We start from the raw sequence: 19,192 nt of genomic DNA on the forward strand, positions 1-19,192 counted from the left end.
CAGGAGTAGTTCTGGATACTTGGACTTTTCAAGGATCCCAGGTGCCTGAGGCTTCACATCATCAATAGCTCCATGTTGCTTTTTTATAATGTTGCCAGACAACGCGTGGCTTGTGCATGCTTCATGCCCCCATTGTGCCTGGGCAGCTCCACTCCTTTTCCTAAGGGATAAGACCTGGATTCCAGCTCAGTTTTGGAGAAAGCAAGTTTGCCAAATCACTCAAAGGGGCCTCTCATTGTGGCATTATCTGCAATAGTGAGTCCCAGCATGGGCCGTGCCTCGGAGTCACTGAGGAGCATTAGAACATCCTTGTGGTCAGGCTCCATGCCCAGAGGTTCTGATTCATTCAGGCGGGGTGGGGTCCGGGCATCTGCATTTTTAAAACTCTGAAGGTGATTCTGACACACAGCTCTGTTGAGAAATCCACTTGACACCATCAAAACACAAAAAACAAAGGGCAAGAGGGAATGAACTCCAATGCCCAACAGGGGAATGGCCACTTGATTGTGTGATATACCACCTCAAAATGGTCAGTATGATGACCATATAACATTTGGGGAAATGTTTGTGATAAGATGTTAAGTGAAGAAAACACAGCGTGGTGGAAATGGCAATTATACAATGACCTCTGTGATATAAAACTGTGCCTGTGTGTGGACAGGGATGAGGGGGCTAATTGAAGTTGAAACTTGAAATCGTTTCATATGTGTTGTTGCAACATTTGTATGATGAAAACCCTCACAATTAAAAATGGCCTGTGTCTTGGCAATGCCAGGAAAACCAGGGCTGTTAGTCCAATGAGCACAGCGCACTCTGATGAAAGGAAGTCAGTCTGCAGCAACCCTGCCACCTTATCCTCATTAAAGGGGGAAGGAATGACTCATCAGCTCCTGAAGAGCTAACCCTTTTAAGCCAACTGCTGCACTTGTGAGTTGAGTGTTTGGGAGTCTCTTTCTCTTACAGTATCCCAGTCTTCCCATGTGAGCTCCACCTGTGCTGTTGAGTCTCTAGCGTGCAGTAGGCACCGTATTGTGCATCTGCCACGTGATGTCATTTGGAGGGGTTCAAGGTGAGTGGAGGGATATTAGCATCCTCACAGGAAGAAGGGCTAACTGCCCTGAGGGGTTCAGGAAGGGAGTCTGGTCCACACCAAGCCTCAAGCAAACTGCAGGGTAAACACAGGTTTCTTCCTTCTTCTCCCTGTGTGGTTTCTTCCACCTCCTGAGTCACCTCCAGGATGTCACTCCCAGGAGTGGGGATGGCGTGGCACAGCATTCAACCTCACCCCTCCCACAAAACCTGAGCGGGCAGTTTACTGCCCAGGTGTGGGTGGGTGGGGACCCTGGGTCATGGCTCACCTTCTCCCACTCCAGCAATCTGCTGCCTCACCTGAATCTACGGAGCAGAATCCTGGGTGTGAGGTTCCCCTTCCACATGGTCCCCATGTGTGTGAAAGGCGGACCTTTGTCACATGGTGTTCAGGGCAAGGAACATCGGCTTTGGAGAACAGCTAACCTGGACCTTAAACTCTGGCACCTGCTACCAACTTTACCTGTTTTCCTCTTGGTACCCCCATTTTATAGATGAAGAAAGTGAGGCTGGGAAAGGGGGCAGAGCAAAGGTGGAGCCCTGATGTGCCTGATCTCGCACAGAATGCCCAAGAGGTGCAAGTTCACGTGGCTTCAGGGGGCAGGTGGGTGACATGAGACTGGAAAGTGGGCTGAACAGGGCTTTGGTGGACTGTGACACGCAAAAAACCAGTGTGTACCCTATGCAGCTGATGGGTGCAACCCAGGAATGCAGGATTGATGTTGCCAGAATGCCTGAGTTTTAAAGGGAAAAGCTAATTATTTGAAATTTTTATTTGAAATCTCCTGATTTTTTTTTTTTGTACTGGGGATTTAACCCAGGGGTGCTTTACCACTGAGCTACATTCCTAGTCTTTTTTATTTTGACACTTTCTAAGTTGCTGAGGATCTTGCTAAATTGCTGAGGCTGGCTTTGAACCTGCAATCCTCCTGCCTTGGCCTCTTCATGTTGCTGGGATTACAGGCATGTACCACTGTACTCAGCTTGAAATGTCCTAATTTTTAAAAGTTGATAACTATTTCTATAAATATAAAATATTATGTGCATTACAGTGTCCATGTGGGTCCTGGGATGCCAGCTTGCAATGGAATAAGGGTCAAATGCCTGGGCTTTGGAGTCAAAGAGCTCTGGGTTTGAATGCTGATTCTGTCACTTGGTAGCTATGTAACCTCGGTCTTGTATCGTGATTTTCTTATTGGGAAACTGGGAATGATGCTACTTGCATTGTAGGACTGATGAACCAGGTATTGCAGGCCACGTGAACTAAGGGTGGGAGAAAATAACCTCCACGATGAAAGAACTTGCTCTATTGTGTTCACTCCTAGCTTTCCACCTAAAAAAGTGCTAGCACATAGTAGGAGCTCAAAAAGTACTTGTTAAATGAAAAAATACCCACTAAAACACCACAGTGCTGATGAGCATTAGCTATACTTATTTGGTTATAGAAGGCACATTACCCACTAGATTATGGTTCTTGGTGCCTGACAGTCACTGTATTTTGGGGGTGGGTATGTTATTATTCTCTTTATTATGGTAACCATCACCATTTTTATGATTTCCATTTGTCTTCTGTCCAAGCCACTATAATCATGAGTAAGCCTTCATAATCCAGGGTATCACCCCCCCCCCCAAATATGCCAGAGGCCAGGTCTCAGAAACCATTAGAGAAAAGCTAATTTGAAGGCCTGTCCTTTTTGAGAAAATGCCCATGACCTATTTAAGTAAGAAGGCAGACACAGGCTACTTCTTACAGAAGCCCATGTTTGAAGAATGGTGGAAAAATTTCTCTAAGTGCCAAGAAAAGAGTATAGGGACCTAAAGATAGTGCCATGAACCTTAAATTCTAATCCCACCAAGTAGCTCTGCAGCTCTGGAGGGCCATTTCACCCCTGACCTCAGTAGGATCAACTCTCAGATATTGATACCTGTCATTTATAAGTCTCAAGATGTTTGTGATGCTCAAATGGAATTGTGTGCTCCAAAATGCTTTGAGAAATACGTACCACCACATCACTGTCAATCAGATTTTCTTCCAATATCTCAATGTAGGCTAAGACCTTCTCAGAACTTTGGTATAAGAACCACCTTCAATAGGGTCTTCTAGTGTCATTTGACAGATATCTGTTCCCACATGTAAGACATGACAGAGAAGAAGGAAAGAGATATTTGGATGCCTAAAGGAGGAGCATCTGGGTAGAACAGCCAGTGCAAAGGCCCTGGAGTAGGAGTGTGCCTTATGTTTATATAAGGAATAATCAGGAGGACTAGCCAGTGTGCCCAAGCAGAGGGAATGAGAGAAAAGTAATAACAGAAGAGCTAAGATCATGTTGTGTTTTTTTGGCTTTGATTCTGAATGAGACAGAGAATGTTTGGAAAATGGTCATGATTCTTGGAGAAAGCCAGGTGTCAGAAAGCCGTAATTCATTACTAGCTGTGTGAAGGCAGGAGAGTGGCCTACTCTTCCTGAATCTCACGGGTCTCATCTGCAGGATGGGCGTGACATGCACATCCTGCAGGGCTGGCTCCCTGCTCTCCTTGCTGCTCTCCATACCTTGATTCCCTGGGCAACGGCGGCAGCAGCGTTGGCCTCTTTCTCATCGGCCTGAACCAGAAGCTTTTTGGCATCAGCTTTTCTAGTCTCCTCTTCAATCTTCACCATCATCTTAGCGGTCTCCTCGGAAGTTTGGATGAGTTGAGGTTGAAGGGCGGTCAGTTCTACTTGCATGACGGCCACCTGGCAAGGACAGAGGGGTGGGAGGTTATCCAGGGTCAACTGGGTCAGTGCAGAAAATGGCAAAGTTGGCAAGAGTTGACTGCATCTCCAACAGATGCAGAAAATATGGACTAATGATTTGGACATGGTCATGGGTCACATTTGTTGGTGGTGTTGCTCTCCTTGATTTTTTAACACTTAGTTGTTGAATTCATTTGTGTGTTGGGGTTATCAAGCTCCATGCTTGGTGCTAGTTATACAATGACAAACTAAACCAATTTTAAAGGAATAGTTTCTTCCCTTGTTCTTTACAGTGTTGGGGAAAGATAGAACAAAAGCAAATTAAGAAGTTTTAAAATAAAAGCTGCATTTTTTAAAAGCTATATAGGAAAATACACATATAAGGGGTGCTAGGGATTGAACCCAGGGCCTTGTGCATGCAAGGAAAGCACTCTACCAATTGAGCTATAGCTCTAGCCCTAGAAGGCACCTTTTTTGGGGGGTGGTGGGTACCAGGGATGAAACTCAGGGGCACTCGACCACTGAGCCACATCCCTGGTCCCTTTTTATATTTTATTTAGAGACAGGGTCTCACTGAGCTGCTTAGTGCCTTGCTGTTGACTCGCGATTCTCCTGTCTCGTCCTCCCAAACTGCTGGGGTTACAGGTGTGTGACATCACGCCTGGCAGAAGGCACTTTTAAGGCTGATTTCCAACAGTGCTGAGGTCTGAACGTGCTCTGCCTCCCTGCCATTCACATGTTGAAGCCTAATCCCTAAATCAAGGCTATTGGTGAGGCTTTGGAGGTAATTAGGTTAGATGATGTCATGGAGGAGGGGACCTTGTGATGGGATACATGACCTTATAAAAAGAGGAAAAGACATGAGATTTATTTCTTCCCACCTTGTGAGGACAAAGCAAGAAGGTGGCTATCTAAAAGCTAAGGACCCCAAGTTAGACCCAGTAACCCCAGAAGCAGAGCAACAGAGGCCACCTCTGGTGTTGTCCTCCATCCCTCTGTTGGAGTGTTTGGGCTCGTTGTATACAGCACAGGCCAACCTACTGTCAATCAACCCATTGCCTCAGTTCTTTACTGGTGGTAAAAATCCACTTCTTAATATGGCTCTAATTTTAGACGGTTTGTTAAGTGGCTCCAAGCTCAAAATCAGTTCATAACTCATCTCCAAGCACTTTGCTAAGGAGTGTTCTTGTGTCAGCTTATTTAATTCTCATGTTAGCCCTATGCAACAAAAATTGTTATTATGGCCTTTTTTATAGAAGAAGAAACTGAGGCCCAAAGAGGTGAAATAGGTGGTAAGTTGTAGAGCTGGAATTTGAGCCCAGGTCTGACCCCACAAAGCTCAGCTCTTACCCACTTACCTTATCCAGTTCCCCACAAGAACTGGACAAGTGAGGTACTTGCCCCAGGCACAGCTTAAAGGAGCACAAAAATACTCAGTACTGGGGCTGGGGTTGTGGCTCGGGGGTAAAGCGTTTACCTAGCAAGTGTGAGGCATTGGGTTCAATTCTCAGCACCACATATAAATAAATAAAATAAAGATCCATTGACAAGTAAAAAATATTTTTAAAAAATACTCAGTCCTCCAGATAAATAATACCTTATTGGAATCTTTTAAGAAATCAAAATTGGTACAGAAAAATCCACAAGGAACAAAATATTAAAATCTTTAATAAAGGCAGGATCCTGTGGGATCAGAAGGCAAGTGAGGTGGGCTCTGTAATGCAGGCTCAGATCCTGCCTTTATTTAGTGCCCTTGTAATTTCGATGCCTGAACAAGGGCCTCACCACATCCACTGAGTCCTGGACCTCTCGGTCCCTGTTCTGTTTTGGCAGTGCTTACTTGGGAAGCTGCAAAATCGAGTTTCTGCAAGCCCGTCAGGTAGCGGTTCCGCATCATGTCCACTTCCTGCCTCTTGATATTCAGGAGCGTCTTGAAGGTTAGAATCAGCTCAAGGTAGGAGGTGGGGGTGACATAGTTGTGTCTTCGGAGCGTGTTGTAATAATCAACTGACAGGTTCTTCACACTCTCCTGAAAATATTTGCACATAGAGACGACCCTGCCAAGGACACCAAGGTGGTTAGGCAGGACCCAAGTTCCTACAGGGAGACTTGGCACAACTTTGGTAACAGACATGAGGGCGTGAGAAGGCACATACACTGATTGTGGCCCATTTAGAATGCAGCAGGTCCTCATAGAAGAGGCAGCAAAGGATGGAGAAGGTGAATATTCTTACTAGGATGATCTTAAAGGTCATTTCTATCCTAATCCCTTTGATAAGTCACTGGAGCTCAAGCAGGACTTGCTAACCTTCAGCAGTCTGAAGAAGCTTTCTGACTACACAGAATAATGTTTTTAAAATGCATAAAATAAAATACATAAGATTATCAAGGAAATCAATTATATTGAAATAGACTTTTCAAAATATTTTTAAAACCAAAGTTCGGATACCATAATATGTATGTTTATTGATACGTTAAATCAGGAGTTACCAAACCTTTCCTGGAAAGGGTAAAATAATAAATATTCTAGTGTTTTTGAGTCACATGCTGTCTGTCACAACTACTCAACTTGGCAGCTGTAGTATGAAAACAGCCACAGACCAACCATGTGTAAGCGAATGGGCATGACTTCGTTTCAGTAGACCTTTATTGACAAAAACAAGGTGTGGTTTGGAATTTGACACATAGACCATGGTTTGCCAACTACTGTATTAAACAAGATTGGGCAGCAGGTCTAAAAAACATAATTTTGAAGGAAGTGATATACGGAGGAAACTTTAATGATTAAATCAGTTAAGAAAAGAATTGTGATTCCCACTGGTAACAAAGTCACAGGCCCTACTAATCCAACTGGGGTTTACTGTTTATATTCATCCTTGAAGGAAATGCAAAATACCAGCTGGGTGTGAGTGGAAATGGAAAGATGCAATTCATCCCCAGTCATATTCCCAAACAAACCAAATTCTATTCATGAGCCTATGGACCCAGATTGATGGTTTTTGGTCTAGAGAATAAAGTTCAAAAATCTCCAAATGGAACTTAAGAACATTGATCCTCTGACCCCTGTTCTCCTTTGTTCTTCATTCATTTATCTGAAAAACCAGCCATGGAGCCTACTAGGTACCAGGCACCTGATGGGCACTCAGGATGTAGAAGTAGACACGGTGGGTTGACTGATCCTTGTTTTCATGGAGTACTCACGGTGGTTTTGAATCAAAACGAAGTGCTGTTTTTAGCACACCTGTGCTTTTCACATAAAAGAACATATTTTCACCCTGGAATGAATCAATTTCATCCCCTTGGCAGCAAGACATGACTGCATGTCCTAAGACTATTGAAATCACTGTATTGTCAGATCCAGGTCCTCTCAGCTATGACGATAATACATGCCCAGGCTCCTTCTGAACAATGCATTATTTTTTTCTTTTCCAGAAAAGGTGCCTTATTAAATATCTAAATAAGTGTGACTCAATTTAAAAGTGTTCAGACCTCTTCTACATGTAAATTAAGAAATCTTTAAAACAATAACATAAGTACAGCCCACGTAAGGATTTTGAGCTTAGAATACTGTGGGTACTAAAATGTGGCTAACACTTACTCTGTCCGAATGTCATCCTCAAGCTCCACATCCTCTAGAAATTTGTTGGCCACCAACTCCAGGGCGTCTGTGGGCCAGGACTGGAACCAATCAATTGTGCAGCAATTGATCAGCGAAGGGAACATCCTCAGGCGGTTTCTGAAGGCATCCCCAATTGGACTCATGGCTAATGAAAAGTCGACTGTGTTAATTTCCTTTCTCCAAGGCAGGGAGGTGAAAGGGAACAGGTATTTCCCAGGGTTCTGGTAGGGCAAGGTAGTGGTTATCATGAGATATTTTCATGTAACTTTGTGATGAGATTGCCATGTATCACAACAGCCTCTGACCACCCTCTCAAACACACCATTATCCCTTATGGATCCTTGGGGCCTCTTAGTCAGAGTGGAGCCCTTTGATCTACTTGCTCTATCTATGCTGACTCGGACACAAGGGAATCATAGAGATCTCATATATAGTTACTTATAGAAGTTGCCATCAGCTAATTTCTGACCTTGTCTTCATATGACTACAAATTTTGCATTCTACATCTCTAATTCTATTCATTATTTACTGATTCTCAGTGTGGTTGAGGAAGCATGATGCATAGGTGGAACTATTGGGTGGTCAGTGTGGCTCAAGAACAGAGAGGAGAGGCGCTTGGTTTGAGATGAGGGTACAGAGGATACAAGGGATAGTCTGATAGGTGGCCATATGAGAATACAGGTTAGAAATTTTGACCCTTATCCTGATGGAAAGCAATTAGAGAGAGTATGTTTGTGCACACACTTACACACGTACACACTGATGCACAGATACAATGATCATATTTGCAATACATAAAAAAATCATCCTGGCTCAGTGAAAAAGAAAGCTCTAGAATGGACAAGAGTGGAGGTAGAACAGTTAAAAGGTTTCAGAGGTGAAGTCTGGGTAGGATGACAATGACTTAGCAGATGTGAAGGTGACAGAGATGGAGATTAGAGGGTGGCTATGACAGACAGTGAAGAGGTAAAAATCACCAGGACTTGGTAAGGAGAAAGAGGTATTAAACACACCTCCTAGGCTTCCAGATAGATGGGGGTGTCATTCAGAGAGAGAACATGAGGTGTTGATCTGTGCAAGGGTAATGTGCTAACGTGTGCTCTTTCTCAAAGGAGAATTCAGAGAATTAGGAGAGTGGAGCAGGTGTAAGTTGTTAGGTAGTTGTTAAAAAGAAGAATGGAAGAAGTTGCTAGAGAAACTCCAGGCTGAACTTGGGGTATTTTGGTTGGTTCAACCATGGGACCATGATAAAGGGATTGAGTTTAGGGTTTGGAGAAGACCCTAAAATACTAGGGGAGAAAGGGTAAACTGAGCTTGCTTCTTCTCACCAAGCACAATGTGGAGATTCTTTTTCACTCTCTCAATAAAGAAGTTGTACATGGAAAGAGGAGTGACCTCTATCTTCTCTCCTTCTGTCCTGGCGGCTGATTGCATCTTCTCCACAATGTCAGCCTTCTCATCAGCTGGAAAGATATTGGGCACGTCGCCCGTGTTCAGAAGCATGTTGATGTCCTCCACAAAGGACTCATCCTTGATCTGGTTATCGGCAAAGAGGAACACGGTGCTCTTGACGGCCACCCCCACCTGCAGCATGATCTTCTTTAGGTCCTCACGCCAGTCATTGTTTGTGTAACTCTTTGTGATCTCAATCTGGTAGAGCTCATAGGAGTTCATGAACGTGGACAGTTTGGTGGCACTCTGCCGCCCGCTGCCCCCAATGCCCACCAGGAGCAAGTGGCCCTTGTTCTGCTTCAGAACTCTGCAGATCCTGGAGATGTGCTCAATGGCAAACCTGAACATGACCAGGGACATGGGGGCCTTGCTGACATTATTGAACTCTTCCAGGTAGTACTCCATGACCGCCGTGAGATGTTTTAGGTCAGTGATCTCATCATAGATTTTTTGATCACTTTCTGGCTTGGAGAAATCCCCAAAGAAGAGGCTACGGATGTTATCATCAACAATCTTTCCAGTGGGTGACAAGTGGATGAGCACCTGTGAGAAAGAGGAGTTTTCAGTTGGCCACTCAGCTTGTGGCCCTATTAGGCTGCCAGTGGGAGGTGGGGAGGGGAGGGAGGAGGGGCATGTTTGTTTCTTCTGAGCACATCCTTAAGGTATGGTTTCTCAATAGCTGCATGTTTTAAAAATGTAATATGTGCATCGGATGGTTGTAAAAGACTATGGTGAAAGGACATTAAAGAAAGAGTGTGAAGGGGAAGGTTGGTCTATTTACTAACCACTTAAACACTGGTGGTCAAGTTGGAAGGTCCCAAAGAAGGCAGAGGAAGGATAGTATCATTTTTCAAGTCCTTCCTCCATCATCAAACAGAGGTGCAGGCACTACCCCTGGCCCCTGCTCTGTGCCTGGAGAAGGAATGCTTTAGATGTTTCTTCTTGCTGATACTACAGCCTGGCATTGCTTTGCACTGGGCCTCTGACTATAATATAAAACGCTTCTGCAAATTTTTTATGGAGAAATCACAGCTTCTTAGCAATGGGGGTAGAACTGCAGGATGCACATATATAGTTTTAAAAAATTTTTTCTTTTATTAAAATGAAAAAGAAAATATTCACAAATGGAAGATCATTATGCTCTTCCATTTGGGCTTTAATAGGGCCTCAGTCAAACCATGAAAAATCTTTTTCCTCCCTCAACTCTCAAATAAATTGACCCTAAAACTGCTTTTTAAGTTAATTATAAACAAATAACATCATATATGAAACCACTGTGAATGGATACAACTTTATGTTACTATAGAAATGAAGCCAAACTAGACCAAGTAAAGTATCACCAAATCAAATGACCAACTGATGGATGCCCACAGTAGCATTTCCTGAGATTCAGAGCAGAGTGGTGAGTCTCTACTGGGAAGGGAACTGGAATCTGAGACTAACATGGTCAAACACTGGGGACCATTTCTGAGGCCAAATGGACACAGAATCTGACTTACCTTCTCCATAGTCTGCTTAAAACAACTGGAGGTGGTCTCTTTCACCATGTTAAAAAAGACCTCTCTGTCCTCCTTGTCAACCAGGCGATCATAAAATACCCTATAAACCTCATGGATCCAGAGCCGGATAAATTTTTCAAAATCCTAAAAATACAGAGTTAATTATATGAATGAGTGGAAGGTGGTACCTGAGGTGATAGGTCTCAAGCAGTATCTAAATTCTAGGGTTGAGGTAAAGAGTAAATGAGATAAAGTATATAAAATATTTAGCATGATGCTTAGCATGAACTAAGTGCTTAATAAATCCAGCTACCCCTATCATTTTACATCTAAGCATATTGCTGAATGCTCGTAGTAATAAAATGATGGGGGCTCACCTGCAGGTGGGTGTGAGGGCATAGCAGTACCCCCTGGATCACCCGTGAGAAGTCCCGCAGGTTAAACACATAATGGGACTTGGAGGGAGTTGGCAAGAAGTTCTCTACTGCAGCTCTGTAAATTGTCCTGGTCGCTTGTACCATCATCTTTCCATGCCTTGGAAGGAGGAAGAAGGCCGATCATTCAAGAAGGGGCCAGAATGGAGAACCACTGCCCCCCAACCCAGGTCAATATCCAGGAAACTCTCACCTTAAAAATGCTACATCGAATCCTTTCCCAAAGTGCCAATCCGAAATAGAACCAAAAATCTTGGTTAAAATGTCATCCTCAAAAGCACTGATGGAAATGATGTTCAAATGGCGAGTGAATCGACCTGGAGAACACACGCATTCTAGTTTGCACACACTCATGCTCCCTGGACCTAGTGACCTTAGGACACAGGACAGTTGGGTTTCACTCTGCCTTCATGTTCTAATGCTCTGCTGTCCAGCATGTCAGCCTCTAGCCTTATGTGGCTATTTAAACTCAAATTAATTAACATTAAGTAACATTAAAAATGGATTTCTTCATTCTCTCTAGCTTCACCTCAAGTGCTTGAGAGCCACACAAGGCAGGTGGTTATTGCACTGCTCAGTACAGATACAGACCATCTAATGATGACAAAAGGCCTGTTAACAGCATTAATCTAGTGCACAGGATTATGTTTTAAAAATTAAAACAAGAAATAGTTATTCAGAAATAGTTCTGTAGGAAGTACCTCCTTCATTCATTTATTTTCCATATACCAAATTCACTCCCTTCTCCAATTAACCACTATTAATTTGGTATCTTCTGGGAGGCTGATGCAAGAGGATCACAAATTCAAAACCAGCCTCAGCAACAGTGAGGTGTTAAGCAAAGCAACTCAGTGAGACCCTGTCTCTAAATAAAATACAAAATAGGGCTGGGGACATGGCCTAGTGGCCAAGTGCCCCTAAGTTCAATCCCTGGTACCCACTCCCCCCAAAAAAACTGGTATCTATCTACTTACCTACCTACTCAAGATATCCATATCTATCTACCTATCTATATCAGCTTTATTGATATATCAAAATTAATTAACATATTATATAATTCATCCACTTAAAGTACATAATGCAATGATTTTTAGTATATTCAGTTTTGTGCAACCATTACTACAATTTTAGAACATTCTAATCACCCCTAAAAGAAATCTTGTACCCATTAGTAGTCATTCCTCATTTTCTTACCATTTTCAGCAACTAATAATCTACTTTCTGTCTCTCTAGATCTGCCTGTTATAATTTTATTTTTTTAAAAGTTTCACTATAAAGTAAGTCACAGATTCAGAAAACTACACAAAACCAATGTATAGTTTAGTGAAGTCATTAAATCCCCTTACCTCCATCACCCAGGACAAGAAACAGAACTCTGCCAGTCCTTCATAGAAGCCCTTCCATGGGCACCATTCAGGTTATAGCTCTCTCTCTCTTTCCTCCTCCAAAAAGTTATCACTAGCTGGGTATGGTGGTGCACACCTGTAATCCAGTGGCTTGGGAGGCTGAGACAGGAGATTTCCAAGTTCAAGATCAGACTCAGCAACTTAGTGAGGCACTAAACAATTTAGTGAGATCATGGCTCAAAATAAAAAGTAAAAAGGGCTGGGCACAGTGGTGGCATGGTGGCACACACCTGTAATCCCAGAAGCTCTGGAGGCTGAGACAGGAGAATTGAGAGTTCAAAGCCAGCCTTAGCAACGGTGAAGTGCTAAGTGATTCAGTGAGACCCTGTCTCTAAATAAAATAGAAAATAGGGCTGGGAATGCAGCTTAGTGATTGAATACTCCTGAATTAAATCCCGAGTACCTAAATAAATATGAAATAAAAATTTAAAAAAAAGTAAAAAGGTCTGGAGATGTGACTCAGTGGTTAGGTGCCCCTGGGTTCAATTCCCAGTACCACCAAAAAAAAAAAAAATTCATTATCCTGACTTTCCCTGTAATTCCTATGTTATATTTCTGAATGGTTTTCAGCACTCAAATGTTTATTCCTAGGCACCAGAGTTTAATTTCTGCCAATTAAAAGTACTTTACATATCTTTAAATTGTTTTTTAATCCACAGGATTTCTCCACTCCCCATTTCTCTTATCTGTTGTGGATCTAGGTTGTTTGACCTGTAGAATTTTGTTAATTATATACCCCTGGTGCGGTTCACCATGTTCCTCTCTCCTCTGTGTTTCCTATAAATTTATAGCTGGATCTAGAGAGAATCAGAGCCAGGCTTCATCTCCTTTGGCCAGACTGTAGGTGCTGGTGCGTTCCTTCATCAGAAGGCACACGATGGTGCTTCTCGTTTGGTAATGCTGGTAGCTACTTGTGCTCAATGGCTAGATCCATCAATTCACAGAGGACTGCAAACTGATGTTTTGAGTACTGTTTTCATTTTTTAAAATGTTTTATTTTTGCAGTGCTGGGGTTCAAATCTAGGGCCTTATGCATATTAGGCAAACATTCTACTACTGAGCCATATCCTCTTTTCTATAGAGACAATTTCCTCATTTAATATATGGTTATATAGTGGTACATATCATATGAAAAAGGATAATGTGGTGTACACCTGTACTCCCAGTGACCCAGGAGGACTGCAAGTTCCAGGTCAGCCTTAGCAATTCAGCAAGACCCTGTCATTTGTCAGTAAATTAATAGAACTGGAGAATATCATACTAAGTGAAATAAGCCATTCCTAAAACATCAAAGTCCAAATATTTTCTGTGATAGGCAGATGCTAATTCTCAATAATGTGTGTGGGGGGGTGGTTAGGGAAGAATAGAAGTACTTTGGATTAGACAAAGGGGAATGAAGAGATGGGAGGGGGAATGGGTATAGGAAAGATGGTAGAATGAATCAGACAATACTATCCTGGGTGCATACACAATCAACGTAATTCTACATCAGATATAACCAGAAGAACGAGCAGTTATACTCCATCTATGTATAATATGTCAAAATACATTCTACTATCATGTATAACTACTTAGAACAAATAAAAATTATTATAAAAATAAATGATAAATGATTAACAAAAAAAGACTGAGGCTGTAGCTCAGTGGTAGAGCACTGTCAGCTCAATCCCCAGTACTGGGGCGGGGGGAGTGGTGGGGAGGAGTGTAAATGCTTGATTCTGTTTATTAGTTGTAAACACAATGAGTTGTTCCCTATCAACTTCTGAAGTTGACTACCTCTGATTATGATGATTGATTATGCTTTCATGGATTAAAACATATTTTGGCAAACATCAATACATTGAAATCATCATCACTGTTGAAGTTGAAATGTTCTTATCTTTGGTCAGTGAGGGCCTCTTTCTGTTGGCTACTGAGTCCTTCTGACATACCTCTAGTAGTCTCAGATAGCTTTCTCACTATCTGGTATATCAAGAAGCGACAGGCTTATATCATATGTTTCCTGACCCAAACAAACAGTCATTTCTACAACAACAACAACAAAATCCTGGTTTCTTTTAGTAGGAAATTGGATTTCAAGATGGCAATCTGGGTGGTAAGCCTGCTTGTTGTTAGTGAGTTGATCATTATTCCTAGACCTTTTCAGTGGCTATCATGGGACCTGATGAATTATTACTGCATTTCTAGCTCAAGTCTAAGACCACAGGGCATTGACTTAACTACTTGTCTATTACATCTTGATCTTTTTCCCCTTCTATGCTGAGACTCCAGGACACAAGGGATAAGAGAAATAGAAAACTTCATAATTACTCATTTGTATAATCTCACTTGGCATACATAATGCCCTTAGAATAAGAAATATAGTACCACTGCCAGTTTTTTTCTTTTTTTCTTTTTTTGTATTAGGGATTGTACTTGGGGTACTTAACCACTGAGCTACATTCTCAGCCTGTTTTTTGTATTTTATTTAGCAACAGGGTCTCACTGAGTTGCTTAGCACCTCACTAAGTGGCTGAGGCTGGCTTCGAACTTGAGATCCTCCTGCCTCAGCATCCAGAGCCATTGGGATTCCAGGCATGTGCCACTGCACCAGGCACCAATGCCATTTATGATAAATTTTTGTATGCTTTCTCCCGATGACCCCTCCATTTTAGATTGTTCTGTATCTATATCACTGAATCCTGTAATCGCTCCCATACATATTATAATCTCTCCCATTTAGTCTTAGTTGAACAAGTAATCCTATGTTTTATGCTTAATTCCCAGTGGTTTCATTGATCTCTGTGTAATATTTTGATTGTTTGAACACCATCAGCAAGGAGATTTCTAAGAAAGTACTTATGGATATAATAGTTTCTGTGTTTTTGTATGTTGGTAAGAATTTTCCTTTTGGGCTGGGGATGTGGCTCAAGTGGTAACGCACTCGCCTGGCATGCGCGGGGTGCTGGGTTCGATCCTCAGCACCACATAAAATAAAATAAAAGATGTTGTGTCCACCGAAAACTGAAAAATAAATATTAAAAAAATTCTCTCCTCTTTTTCTCTCTCTCTCTTAAAAAAAAAAAGAATTTTCCTTTTATCAGTTAAAGGTTCTATTATCTAGTTATCTGTATTTGTGTGGGGATTTGGGAAGATTCAAAACCTGAGTTGCCGTTGCTGTCATTTCCTCAAAATTCTTCCTTAGTTTTTCACATATAGATGTGTAAATTTATAGTTTGCATGTGTATACACAACATACACACAAAAGATATTATCTGTCTGTACATATATACACTGACATATGTAGGTTTTGCTTTTTTAAAGGGAATAGAATAATATTTTATATATTATTGACGTGGGACCATTGTTAGCTATGTGAACCTGAGGAAGTCACTTAACCTTTTGATGAAGGGATAAAAATAGTACTTAATGTTAATTTATGTTTGCTCAGTGTTATACGAACACAGACCCATCCCAAAGGTGCTCTCAATACTGTACTATGTTGCCTCAATCCTCAGTTTCCCCATTTCAGCCCCAGCTAATTCTCAGCTAGACAGCTGGTTCTCTGCTGAACACAATTTCTTCAACAATCAGCACCTGGTATGATTGTTCCACGACTGGGTGGTATGATAGAGACAAGACTGCTCTGCCAACCAGGGACATGGTCAAACCTCCTCCCTCACAGCTGAAATGGCTCAGCTTCTTCACCAAGTGACAGCTCTACCTCGTCTTCATTCCTCCTGACTCTTATATCAGAATTGTTAAGATACTCATCAGACTGCATTCACTTCCAGGGAGTACCAACCCAGAACAGGGTCCCTGCTTCCCTACTGCCCTCAAGCCTGCTTAGCGCCCTCTCACCAGGCACCCCCACAGGTCTCCCTGCTACTCGGATACCCTCACTGTGGCCAATTATGCCTAATTTCATTGACTACAAATGTATTCTTGGCCAGTGCTGGACATTGGGTTTTATTATTGGTTTTTTTCCCAAAGATCATAGCTGAAAACTGTCTGCTGCTATGTGGGATGGAAACACATTCCTTTTTGAACAGCTAAATCTTAAATAGAAAAAAGTAACACACCAAGCGCCTTCCTTCTCACTGGTGAGAGCAGTGCTGAGTTTGTGGGTGCCAGGTTCCTTAGATCCCACTATAGCTAAACCCAAAGCAAAAGTGTACCTCAACTCTACTCTGGAGGTGGAAGGTGGTGGTCTGGGCACTCAGATGAGATCATCCTCTCCATTTCCCTTATTTTACAGATAAGAAAGCCTCGAGCCAGAGAAGAGAGATTTGTCCAGAGTCACAGAATCCAAGTCCAGAAATGGAATGAAATTCTTAACCAAAGATGGCCATCAAAGTACAGAAACATAGAAGTGGATGGATCAAGTGGAACCTGAAGATGATTTCTGAACTGTTAGATGATGGGGAAATTTTACTAATTTATCTGCTATTACTATTATATATTTTGCTTTGGCCACTTTGTTTAGATTTGTGTCTTGGAAACCTGAAGAACTACAACAATTCCAAAAGGGGACTCTGTCATGCATTCCTCGTTGATGTCGTATCTGGCTTCCCCTCCTGGAACTTTCCATATGCTGAATTATCCCTATCATATGACACCTCCTGTGTCTCCAGCACCTAGGGATGACTTCCTGTTGTCATTTCCCATCCTATCTCACACATCCTACTTCTCACAATGTGAAGTCTAGAGCTGACCCAAACCCCTCCAGCTGTGTGCTCCCTGCTCTCCCAGGGCACAGTGCCCCGTACCAATCCTCCAGGCAAACAGCCCAGCTCTACTGTGGAGTGGGGGAAGGAATGAGCTCCTCCCTTCACATACCAGTGATATCATTCCTTCCTCCTCCAGGAGGACCCATGGCTGTCACAAGCAGCACATCTACAATGTCTAGCCTGGTTGTGTCTTTCTTGTCAAACCAGTAACCGTGGTCAATCCACTGTCTCAGGAGCTCGATGGGGGGCTGGGCCCCATACACCTCTTTGGCCGGCATGTTGAGGTCATCTGTAGAAGGAAGCACAGCTGCACATTATTAAGTCTGTGGGTCCTCTTCTCTCACAGGAGGTGACAGATGACAATTCCCTCTATAGAAAAATTGATGCCCAGCTGTCCCATTCCCCCTCCAGGCAGGGCTGGGTCACTGGACATCCAGACCGGATGGGAAGGGGTTTCCTGTGTTCTGGACTCTCCTGCCTTGTTGAAATTTCTGCCCATTGTAGTTATAGAACTGGCATCAGCAACAAGGTATTTAATTTTTCTCAACCAAAATATATTGATTGCCTACTATATTTTGTTAATTGCTGGAGATATGAAGGTAAGGAAGATAGTCAAACTCCCAGCCAACAGGTTTTTTGTTTGTTTTGTTTTGACTTTGAGATAGGATCTTGCTATGTGGTCCCGCATGGCCTTCAAATTCTGGACTCAAGCAATCCTCCTGCCTCAGCTTCCCAAGTAGCTGGGACAGGCAGTCACCACCATGCCCAGTATATATATATAATATATATACACACATACATACATACATACATATACATATTTGGTGATGGTGCTGGGAATTGAACCCAGGGTCTTGTACATTCTAAGCACACACTTCACTACTGAGTTACAACACAGTCCCCAATAGAGAACTTAAGTTGACCAATAGGTAATAATAGTTGAACTCCAATGGGAGCAAAGATTTTTTTGATGAGTGAAACCAAAATAGCAAGAGTAGACTACGGGCTGCTGTAAGGGCAGGGATGACATTTCCTCCAATAGCATGCTGCTCAATCCTGGCACACAGGAGCCACTCAGTAAGACAGAAGCTTTTTAAGTGTTTCCTATTGGTAGAATGCCCAATTGTGTCAGGTAACGTTTTAGGAATTTTACATTCATGATCTCATCTAATCTAAATAACAACTTTAAAGGAAGATAGTATTACCTCTACATTAATAGTAAGGAACTGATTAGGGTCAGAGAGCTTAAGTTACACTGCGCCTAGTTAAAAAGCGATATTTGAACCCAGATATGTTTAGGTGCAAAGCTTAAACTGTTTTTGGATACATAATAAAAACAGGGAGAGCCTTGTGTAGTGGCACACACCTGTAATCCCAGTGGCTTGGGAAGCTGAGGCAGGAGGATTGTGAGTTCAAAGCCAGCCTCAGCAAAAAATCGAGGCACCAAGCAACTCAGAGAGACCTATCTAAGAAAAAGTACAAAAAAGGGCTGGGGATGTGGCTCAGTGGTTGAGTGTCCCCAAGTTCAATTTCCAGTACCCCTCAAAAGAAATAGGGAGGGAGAAACTGGGCACCACAGCACACACCTATAATCCCAGGACCAGGGAGGTTGAGGTAGGAGGATTGCAAGCTTGAGGCCATCCTTGGCAACTTAGAAAGGCTCTAAGAAACTCAGTGAGATCCTGTCTCAAAATAAAAAAGTAAAATAAAATTAAAAAAGGCTCAGGATACGGCTCAGTGATAAAGCTCCCCAGCATTAAATCTCTAGTAACCCCCCAAAAAATTAGGGAGGGAGACTGAGATACATGAAAGAAAAGAAAGGAAAAACAAGAAAGGGGCTAGGGATGTAGCTCAGTGGAAAAGCACTTGCCTAGCATGCACGAGGCCCTGGGTTCCATTCCCAGAACCCAAAAACAAGAAAAAGAAGAAGGAAAAGAAAAGGATCTCTGTCCTTTAAGGAACTGATGTTAGTTGACAAGAATATAAATACATGCAATGTAAGTTTAGAGAGGATAATCCAGAAGAGTATGGTATTCTAGAACCTCATGAATCAGCAGTCAGACAAAAAATGTGTTAGGCACCAAGAAACCTGGGTTTGTACCATGGCTCCAGAATTTTTTAGACGTTTGATCCTGAACAGGAAATTTAACCCCTTGGAGCCTCAATTAACTCAAGTAAAATTATGATGATGATTAATAACTTCACAGGGTTATAAGGCTCAAATAAAATAAATTAAAGAGTTTTGTAAAG

The 19,192-nt window shown here is 42.4% G+C and overlaps 1 protein-coding gene across 1 annotated transcript in view; it reads right to left on the reverse strand.

Moving 5' to 3' along the window:
- The window catches only part of DNAH3 (dynein axonemal heavy chain 3), a gene marked incomplete at both ends in the record, with an annotated part of 147,975 nt that overhangs the window by 27,147 nt on the left and 101,636 nt on the right, over positions 1 to 19,192 (reverse strand). The window contains 8 exon segments of the mRNA XM_081298257.1: positions 3,641 to 3,823; positions 5,664 to 5,880; positions 7,422 to 7,587; positions 8,771 to 9,437; positions 10,394 to 10,537; positions 10,771 to 10,927; positions 11,021 to 11,144; positions 17,052 to 17,231. Coding sequence (XP_081154383.1) covers positions 3,641 to 3,823; positions 5,664 to 5,880; positions 7,422 to 7,587; positions 8,771 to 9,437; positions 10,394 to 10,537; positions 10,771 to 10,927; positions 11,021 to 11,144; positions 17,052 to 17,231 — 1,838 coding nt within the window.

The sequence above is a fragment of the Spermophilus citellus genome (assembly GCF_964194105.1).
Source record: "Spermophilus citellus genome assembly, chromosome: 6".
Classification (NCBI taxonomy): Eukaryota; Metazoa; Chordata; class Mammalia; order Rodentia; family Sciuridae; genus Spermophilus; species Spermophilus citellus.